The sequence below is a fragment of the Nicotiana tabacum genome, chromosome 13 (assembly GCF_000715075.1).
Source record: "Nicotiana tabacum cultivar K326 chromosome 13, ASM71507v2, whole genome shotgun sequence".
NCBI classification, from domain to species: Eukaryota; Viridiplantae; Streptophyta; class Magnoliopsida; order Solanales; family Solanaceae; genus Nicotiana; species Nicotiana tabacum.
Window position 1 is genome coordinate 17,912,226 of NC_134092.1, and position 9,943 is coordinate 17,922,168.

Genomic DNA, 9,943 nt, shown 5'->3' on the forward strand with positions numbered 1-9,943 from the left:
TCAATGCCATCGACCGAAATGGTAGAAAATAATTGATTCGTCATATTCTTGATCTGTATACAGAATCATATAGAAAAACTAAAACATTGATTAAAACAAATGTTAGAATTATATTTAATCAAAATGAACTAACATTATTTCATAAAATAAATAATACTAATTGATACTTATGACTACTATTCATGTAAATAAATATGATTACATGGTGTTTATTAAGCAGCTACTACGAATAGGCAAAAATAAAAATCAAACTACTCTATCATATTTAACCACTGATCCACTATCGATCAAGTGGTCTATTTTTTCATTCAAAGAAACCTACCACATCCAAGTGGGTAATGTCAAATTCATTGTCATAGACAAAATGAGCTTCAAGGCCTTTATTCTTTAGAGATGCTTGATAAAGCTCAACCAAATATCTTGACGTATGACAAATATTTGTGTAATGCCCTTTTCCACCGCAACGATAACATTCAGTTTCTGAACCCTTTGCCTTTGGCTTCTCATCTTTCCCTTTTCACTTTTGGTGGTTATTTTTATTTGGGGAATGATTAACACCAGAAATTTTTTTTCCTCGGCCACGACCACGAACAGGGCCACGACCTTTTCCACGCTTAGCATAATGGGAATAAACCTCATTCATTATGGGCAATGGTGTAGACCCAATGGGTCAATTATCGTGATTTCTCATAAGCAACTCATTATTTCGTTCAACTATGAGAAGAAGAGAAATCAACTTAGAGTACTTCTTGAAACCTTTCTCTCGATACTACTGTTGCAAACCCATATTGGAGGCATGAAACGTTGTGGACGTTTTTTCAAGCATTTATAGTCAGTGATACTATTTTCACAGAGTTTCAATTTAGAACTAATTATGAACATCGCCGAATTGTATTCAGAAACAGATTTAAAGTCTTTGAGCCTCAGATGAGCCCAATTATATCGTGCTTGTGAAAGTGTGACCAACTTTAAGTTGTCATATCTTTCCTTTAAACCATTCCACAAAACAAGTGGATCTTTGACTGTGAGATATTCTATTTTCAACCCTTCATCAAGATGATGGCGCAAGAAAATCAAAGCCTTAGCACAATCTTGGGTAGCAGCTTTAATTTTATCTTTAATGGCTTCTCCAGGACCCATTGCATCTAAATGGATTTCAGCATTCAACACGCTTGAAATTTCAAGGGCAATGAACTTTCGTTTCATAATATCAATCATAATTAAAAGAGGAGAAAAATTATACCTTAGTTTTTTCAAAAAGCTTTTTGAGATGGTAGAGTCTCGTGCTGATAACGTGAAATAAAATAATAGAAGAATATTGCAAAGAAAAGGGAGAGACAATTCTATTGATTTGAGATGAATTACAATAGAATAAGACCTCTCTATTTACAGGGAAAAAATGACTTAGCCACCAAGTAACAAACCCTAAAATCTCTCTAAAATATAGAGATTCACCTTAAATACAATTCTATTTATAATAGAGTGTTTGTTTTGTTTTTATTTTCGTTTTGCAACCTTTTATCCCTTTTACCATATGGAATTCTTTTCCTAAACACTCTCAATTTTTATTTGTTTATTTATTTATTTATTATTATTATTATTATTATTTTATTATTAACTTGATCCACTTCATTTTATGTAGCAATATTTGATCGGCATGAAGTCTAATAAAGAAAAAAAACTTTTGTCACATATTAAAAGTATCATTGTAATTTGTGAATTTAAACACGACATGATATGTTTACAACTATAAAGAGCATCTCATTAGAAATTAAATAAAAGTTAAATTTAAAAATTTAAAGTATAGAAAGATATTAATTTTTCGTCACAAATTAAAAAGAGAATAGTGTACATTAAGCGAAGTATATGAGTATTTGCTTTGATATTAAATTGAAGCATATTGATATGACTAATTCAAATTTGCCCGTAAAAGGCAAGTTTTTATGGAATAAAATGCTTCTTATAAAAACATTCATTCACATGTCTAGAACCTTTAACTTTAACTTTTAATTAAGGGAGGGAGAAGCATCAACATCCTATTATATACATTGCCGATTAGATCCATAAAATTACACCCATCTAAGGGAATGGTCTTTAAATATTATTTATATTTTTACTTTATTGCTTTACTTTTCTTTTTCACTTCAAACATCATAATTCTTTAATTTTAAAAGCTTAAAACTTTTGTGTGGGTTGGAAACCAAAAGCTAGTGATTGATTATTGTTAAAATCGTTTGAATGTTGCTAATTTGTGTTAAATTTCTAGCTCAAATACTAATTTAGTGATTTGCTTTAAAAATGTCAAAACTCTATTATTGGTCATTATAAAGTGTTAAAGAAAATAAAGTGGATCTCTTCGTTTGATATTATTTGGCTAAATTGGGGATTGAGTATCGTTGGTGTTTGGGGGCTTTGCTTCAAATTTGAGATTATTTGGAGTAAATTTGGGGTTGTTTGATCGAAATTCAAATAACACTTTGTTGAACAACACACAAAACAATTATGCTAGTCGAGTAGCCTTTGATAAATAATTTAACATATAGGTCGACTGCAGATAACCCAATTACGCCAATCTGGTAGGATTTGGTAAATAATTGAACAATCACAAAATTATGCTAATCTGATAGAGTTTATGAACAATTTAACAAATAGGTTGAATGCAGTTAACACAAAGTTATATAAATATGGTAAGTTTGGTAACAATTGAATAATAACAATGTCATGTCAATTGGGTAGAGTTTATGAACAATTAACAATATATGTAGAGTAATATAGCATCAAATCTATAAATTTGGTAGAAAATCCCAATCAAGCAATAAGTGTGGTTTCGAAGGTCATTTTCTAAATACATTAAAAAAAGGCTAATATAAAAGACCAAACCCTTATAGGACATTCTTGTCAGTTACCAATCAAATCATAGGACCTCATATTTATTGAAAGTTCTAGTCATCTACTCTATCCGTTCACTTTTACTTGTTCACTTTGAACTTTTCACGCCTCTTAAAAAATAATAATTGTAGAATATATTTTATCATATAACCCATAATAATGATAGCATTTCAGAAAGTTTTGGGAAATAATTTTAGAAATGAGTAATTAATGATAAGGGTAAAACAAGAAAATTTTTTATCTTTATCTTGATTCGCTAAAATGGACAAGTAAAAGTAAAAATATATTTTTAGTATAACAGATAAGTAAAAGTAAACAAAGGGAGTACATAATATGATAAAAATGACACTAAATAATTACTTTTTGGTCCACTTTTTAATATTTAGTAACCGTTTGAATTGTGATCAATATATTTTTTAAATCTGAAGACAATAACAACAACAAACTCAGTGAAATTCTATAAAGTAGGGTCTGGGGAGGGTAGAGTGTATGCAGATTTTACCCTACCTTACGAAGATAGAGAGACTTTTTCCGATAGATCCTCGGCTCACGAGGAAAAACAAAACTATAAAGAAAACAGAAACAACAAGTAGTAACCATAGCGAGCAAAGGTCATATAATAGCCGAAGAGAAAGAAATGACATATAGTAAAAGAAATAAGCGAATATGAAGAAATGAAAATACAACACTGACACTAATGACACCGGCATATAAATAAGACACGCCCGCTTACCACTACCATTCTACCTTAATTCTCAACCTCCATATCTTTTCATCAAGGGTCATATTTTCAGTCAGCTGAAACATCGCCATGTCATGCCTAATCACATCTCTCCAATACTTTTTGGGCCTACCTCTACCTCTACCTCTCCTCAACCCACCATAGTCAACCTCTCACACCTCCTCACTAGGACATATATGCACCTCCTCTTCTCATGCCCGTACCATCTCTAGCTTACCTCATCTTGTCCTTCAACATAATATACTAAAACTCTAATTTTTATAAGTGAAACTCCACAAAGTGAAAAACTGGTTAAAGTTTGACTAGTTTTGAAACGAGGGATAAATGTAAATTACCCGTCTAAAAAGTGACTATTTTCTCCAGTTTTTCTACAATTTGTCGAAATCCATGGCAAGCGGGCAAGCCCAAAGATGAAAAATCACCAAGCCCAGCCCATATACACGTGGGCTCTCATCATCAGTAACCCTTTACATAAACCAAACGCTGAGATCTCAGCCATTTCTCTCAAAAACTAGGGTTTACTCTCTCACCAGAGCAGCTTCTCTTCTCCAATGGCGCCCAAGAAATCTCTCCGTAACCCAGAATTAATTCCTGGCCTGGGAAAATTCTCACGTTCTAAAATGTACCACAAGAAAGGTCTCTGGGCAATCAAGAAGAAAAACGGCGGCACATTTCCATCCCACAACAAAAAACCCACCGCCGCCGCTCCGGCAATAAAACCCCCAAAGTTTTACCCCGCCGATGACGTAGCAAAACCCCTTGTGAACAAACACAAGCCAAAACCTACAAAACTCAGAGCAAGCATTACACCTGGGACTGTGTTGATTATCCTAGCTGGTAGGTTTAAGGGGAAAAGAGTTGTGTTTTTGAAACAACTTGGTTCTGGGCTACTGCTTGTTACTGGACCTTTTAAGATTAATGGCGTTCCTCTTAGACGTGTGAATCAAGCTTATGTTATTGGTACCTCAACTAAGGTTGATGTTTCGGGTGTGAATGTGGAGAAAATTGATGATAAGTATTTCGTTAAGCAGGTTGAGAAGAAGCAGAAGAAGGGAGAAGGGGAGTTTTTTGAAGACAAGAAAGAGGTTTGTCTTCTTTGTTCTTTTTCTGCTTCGATCTGTTTCCATAGTGTATATGCAAATTCAGGTTCATAAATAAATGTGACCTAGTATAGATATATATTTATAAAAATATTTAAATTGTGTGTGCGCGCCTTTGTGTGTATGTGTGTGCGTGTATAGATAAATGTATTGTAGATGTAATTGAAGGTGGATAGAGACTTAGTATAAATATATGATTTTAAGTTATATACATGTACATTGTAATGGATTATTTACATTGTCAGTGTAATTTAACATGTTATATCATGTTACTTGCCATTTATTCGAGGTTATCAATTGATACTACATACTATTAAATAGAGTTACTTGCAATTACTTTTAAGTGATAGTGTATTCGTTTTTTATACTCTGAATATATATTTGCACAAAGTGATGCACCCACAGCTTAGTTATATATACTGTCAAAAAATTTCTAAGTGTGTGTATATGCGGGCATTATATGTACACACACTTGTAAAGGATGTAGGAGAAGAACATTTGAGAGTCGTTTGATTTGTGATTTGTGTATTTGATTGTTGAGTGCAGGAGAAGAATGTGCTTCCACAAGAAAAGAAAGATGAGCAGAAAGCTGTGGACACTGCATTGATCAAGGCCATTGAAGGCGTTCCTGAATTGAAGGCTTATTTGTCCGCGAGGTTCTCACTCAAGGCAGGCATGAAACCACATGAGCTTGTCTTTTAGAGGAACAACATCTACATCACTTTTTTGGATAAATTGATTTTGTTACGCTCTATTTTCTGTTTTGTTCGGTTTGAACCTGCGTTTAGAGGTCATATTGAGAATTTGCTGATTATAAACATCTTTAATTAGAATATATGCATTATGGGAATTTTGTGTTGATCTTGATTATCCTACTTATAGTGACTTGTTAATGTCTGAGCTCAATGATAAACTTTTTTGCTGGGGTTGGAATTATTCTCCATATTGAAGCTACACCTTCATGTACCAAGAAGAGGGTTGAATTGAGTACCCTTCATCTTGACTGCCATGGTGGCCGTAGCTATATGAATATATTTGACTTGAGAAGTTAAGTGGCTGGTTGTTGTAAATCTAATGACATATTTGCTTACCGAACTTTTTACATTTTGCATACCCACTGTGAAAGGGAATTAAAGAAGGGGAGCCTAGGTATAACTGATAAAGTTGCTGCCATGTGACTAGGAGGTCACGGGTTCGAGCCGTGGAAACAGCCTCTTGCAAAAAATGCAGGGTAAGACTGCGTATTTTGTGTAGGCCCTTTTTTATGACCGATCAGCTCTGCATCTCCCAGGATCACTGCTTTGATTCCTAACAATTTGCTTAGTTGCTTCAACAAAAAATTCTTCATTGGGTGGTGGTTATTGAGAAGGTAGTCAGTCAATCTTATGTGATAGCACTAAACTCATTCTCATGTTCTGCAAAAGCTATCTTTTGGCTCTCATGGATTTGAATATATGTTGGATACAGAAGTTATGTTGAGGATGGGTTTTGGCTTTAGTTAAAAGCTGGTTTTAGGATCATTGTCTTACAACATTTGTTGGCATACTGTTCTCTTCCTGGGACCTCAGAAGATGACGATGTTTATTGTGGAAGATAAGGCAAATAGTGAAAGCTTATGTCCATTCCATGGCTCTTAGTTGTGAATATTGAAACAATAGTATAAGGGTGGATGGTATTTTAAGTGACATTATGTAATCCCTCCAAGTACTGCTTGTTACTCTTTAACGAGCTGCTGTTTGTATTCTGGAAATCATTAATTTGGGAGTTGCATCTGGATTTAAGTGGATTTTTCTAGAGTAGAGTTCCACAGATGTTACTGGTAATTGCTGATAAGTAGTGGAAGAAGAATAAGTCAAAACAAATACATTTAATCTTCTAGCTGGCTTGCTGACTGTCCACTCTAACCATCCTTTCATCTATTTTCCATTGAATAGAATAAGAGGTGGACCCATACATGCTTGTTGCGAATGGCCGTATCCTAAGGAGTGTGATGCAGATAGCCTACCCTAATGTTTGCCTGCCCTAATGCAAATATTAGTATAATGCAAATATTAGTGGCTTCGAACCCATGATCTATATCTCACAACAACTTTACCGATGCAAATATTAGTGGCCTCGAATCCATGATCTATATCTCACAACAACTTTACGGATGCTTGTATTGTATGTAACGTGAAGTTTGTTTCCTCTTATAGAAATAAGAGATAAAATCATTGTGTTTGTTGCGTTTTCTCCCAGCTCGATATCTATATGCATCTCAAAACACTACATTTCGAATGATTATTTATCAAAATTTTAAAGAGAGTACAAGAACATACTCCCTCCAATTGGGAGAGTGTTAATTTGACTCAGACGAAGAAATGCATCGGAATATAGATTCTATATCATGCTCTTGAGATAAGAATCTATCCAAGTACGGCGAATTTTGAGAATGAAAGACAGAAAGAGTCAAAAGTGGAACAATGCAATGTGTAAAATCTGAATGGTTTTTGTCGATAGTACTCACAAGAAAACGAAGTTCTACAAAGCTATAAGAGAACTCGCACATAATAAAATCAATAAATACATAACTACAAACCTAAACCCGCTATACTAAACAAGGAAAAAACACTCATTCCCCAAATTAGGAGAAATTCTTTTCATCTCCATTAAACTAGACTTACTAATTGCAGCAAACAAAGAATGGTCTAGTATTTTAACTTGGTGAGTGCACATACAACTACACCCATTTTTTTCTTCTTTGCAAAAATGGGTGCTGACAACTAACTAAAAAAAATTAATACATATATTTCGAGACAGGAAGTAACATATGCGGTATCCCCTCCAACTATATACTGCTCAAACACCAAGTGGCACTGCAGGGCGAAATTGCTACTTTTCTTTATATTCTCATTGAAGAAAAAGAGGAATTACAACATCCAAGAGCGTGGTAGAGGAATTGGTAGACTCATCCATGTATGAAAAGCATGATGGAATCAGCTCGATCAATTGTTGCCACCATGTTTTGGCTTTAGCATCTGCCGAGCACATCTAAACAAAAAATTGCTTCTTTATCAACAGGTTTCATTTAATTTGTTGTGGATTGGGTGATGGAAAAAACAACAAGTTACGGCTTCAAAGCCTTACCTCCCTTTGCCTTCAACATTTTCAATTTCCCATAGAATCTCCGGAGCTTTCCTAGCCACTGTGGCCAGCCACAGAGGAATATGTTTGAATGTAGTTATATTGATCTCTACTATTGCTACAAAGGGTGATGTGATCTCCACCTCTAGTAGCCTAACTATCTACTCAACTATGGCTATTAGATAGAGCAAACTTCATCCATTTAAAGCTGCAGCCAAGTTTCCAACTTTTATACCATTGTTAGAAGCAAAGTTTTCTCTGCAATAGAAAGAAATTGTTGGGATGGACACAAAACCTACTGCTCTTTTCTTAGCCAAACACTTGTAAGAAAAATCAAGATTCTTGTTATCATCATCTAACAAGAACTCATTGATTGTTCTTTTGTAAGAACCAAACCACTTAGCTTGCATATAACTAAGTTGTCTCCAAGGTGGAACATGAATATCCATTTTCTTCATTGATTTCTTTGTAGCTCTACTCATTAGTTTCACCACTTGCTTCAATTCTTCCACTTTTCCAACAAATATTGAAGGGAAAATCTCGAGCAATGAAGTGTAGTAGGGTGTTGGTCTAGCTATTTCGAATTCTCTGGCAAGATAAACTTCGATTATATAGCGATTTTCGTTCATGTTAATGTCAATGTACTCGTAATTTCCAGATGGAAGTTGACCATTTCTCTCCCATTTTGATTTGCACAGATCTATATATGAAGTATGAATTCAAGAAATGGATTAGTCACTTTCCAAGAAAATGCTTTCAAGAAGTAAAGTAGTGAAATAGTTTTAAATAAATGTAGCTACTTATCTAAGTTACTAGCATCAATTGACAATAGTGAAGAGGAATGATTAGGATTAGAAAGATGAAAATGTAGAGTTTTTAAATTTCTTTTTTCACCAAAAAGAAATGGAACAAAAGAAGTCATACCAACAAATTTGAATTAAAATCTAATTGATGTAAAATTAAGTGTAAATGGCAGCCAGCAACCCATATTCACGCAGGGTCCGGAGAAGAGTCGCACCACAAGGGGTGTGATGTAGGCAGCCTAGATGCAAACATCAATGACTGATTTCACGGCTCAAACCCATGACTTGTCACATATAACTTTATCGTCGCTCCAACGCTTCACTTCCATGTAAGAATAAGTGTATGACTTAAAAATCACTATTTAATCTTAGAAAACTCTAATTTACCTCAAAAGATAATGAAATGGAATAAAATGTTCATGTACTAATCAATTCAGTAATTTGTGCTAAAATAATTTTCCTCAATAATTTGTGATTGAGACGTAATTAACTTAGAACTTACCAGCATCAAATCCTCTATTACGCAACCGAGTCATCAACCGCCGTTTGAACTCCACCGTACTCCGATCACCGATTTCAAGCCATGCATTTTCCACGACGGAATGAATATTTCTCTTCACATAATCACTTTCTTCATAACCTAACAATTTCCTTAACTTATCCTTAATCTCTAAATCATCACAACAATTATTGCTTAATCCATTTTCTACTAAATTATCTCTATCATTATCAATAATCTCTTCTTCATTTCTTCCTCCTCTAAAACCATTTCCTCTTTCAATAAACGAATTTACAAGACCGTACAAATCTGTCACGCTCTCAACCGACGAGTGCTCGCTACCACTGCTTTCGCAAAATCTCGCCTTTGCCACCTCATCAAATGCCGCTGCTACCCTCTTAAACCTCATTTTTATGCACGGACAGAAAGAGTTTAATTTTTATGCACCGACAGTAAAATAATCATGTTAAAATGACGAGAAATGTCCCTTTTTGTGATTTCTTGATGTTCAGGGAGAATAAGCTATTGACAATTTATAGAGTTTTGCTTGATATGTAGATGAAGAAATTAACTACGTTGCTGCGAACATATATATATATAGTAAATACTATTTACATAGAGATAGGTATAAAGACATCATTGGTGATTTGGTTCTATGTGATTTTGCATGGTTTCAGTATTTTGGCTTGAAGGGCATGACCTAATGTATCTGGACATAATTTATCGACTGGTTCATTTTGTTTAGCTTTGTTGTCCTATTAAGTGATAAGTCATGACACCCCTTTCA

The 9,943-nt window shown here is 34.3% G+C and overlaps 2 protein-coding genes and 1 pseudogene across 3 annotated transcripts; 2 read left to right on the forward strand and 1 right to left on the reverse strand.

The window, feature by feature from the left end:
* Window positions 1-4,122: 4,122 nt before the first annotated feature.
* On the forward strand, window positions 4,123-5,607 carry LOC107794249 (large ribosomal subunit protein eL6-like). The gene is made up of 2 exons (XM_016616728.2): window positions 4,123-4,716; window positions 5,278-5,607. The coding sequence occupies exons 1-2, from the start codon at window positions 4,183-4,185 to the stop codon at window positions 5,431-5,433; spliced, it is 690 nt and encodes a 229-aa protein (XP_016472214.2). The 5' UTR covers window positions 4,123-4,182; the 3' UTR covers window positions 5,434-5,607.
* A 136-nt stretch (window positions 5,608-5,743) lies between these two features.
* Window positions 5,744-5,838, forward strand: LOC142168579 (small nucleolar RNA snoR109; annotated as a pseudogene).
* A 1,363-nt stretch (window positions 5,839-7,201) lies between these two features.
* Window positions 7,202-9,724, reverse strand: LOC107794248 (uncharacterized). 2 transcript variants are annotated; one of them, XR_001649894.2, is made up of 3 exons: window positions 9,160-9,724; window positions 7,858-8,554; window positions 7,202-7,761 (listed from the first exon to the last, which is right to left on the reverse strand). XR_001649894.2 is itself a non-coding variant. In XM_016616727.2 (2 exons), exons 1-2 carry the CDS (start codon window positions 9,563-9,565, stop codon window positions 8,049-8,051), a joined length of 912 nt encoding a protein of 303 aa, XP_016472213.1. In that variant the 5' UTR covers window positions 9,566-9,724; the 3' UTR covers window positions 7,202-8,048. The 2 variants fall into 2 exon arrangements, 1 of the variants encoding a protein (XP_016472213.1); XM_016616727.2 differs by having other exon boundaries at window positions 7,202-8,554.
* Between the last annotated feature and the right edge of the window lie 219 nt (window positions 9,725-9,943).

What these genes read in the sequence shown, in the direction of transcription:
- LOC107794248 (XM_016616727.2), bottom strand. Translation starts at nt 9,565, where the DNA reads ATGAGGTTTAAGAGGGTAGCAGCGGCATTTGATGAGGTGGCAAAGGCG. An exon ending in TAATAGAGGATTTGATGCTG is followed by an intron (nt 8,555 to 9,159) that starts GTAAGTTCTAAG and finishes CTTCATATATAG; the next exon opens with ATCTGTGCAAATCAAAATGG.
- LOC107794249 (XM_016616728.2), top strand. Translation starts at nt 4,183, where the DNA reads ATGGCGCCCAAGAAATCTCTCCGTAACCCAGAATTAATTCCTGGCCTG. An exon ending in TTTTTGAAGACAAGAAAGAG is followed by an intron (nt 4,717 to 5,277) that starts GTTTGTCTTCTT and finishes TGTTGAGTGCAG; the next exon opens with GAGAAGAATGTGCTTCCACA.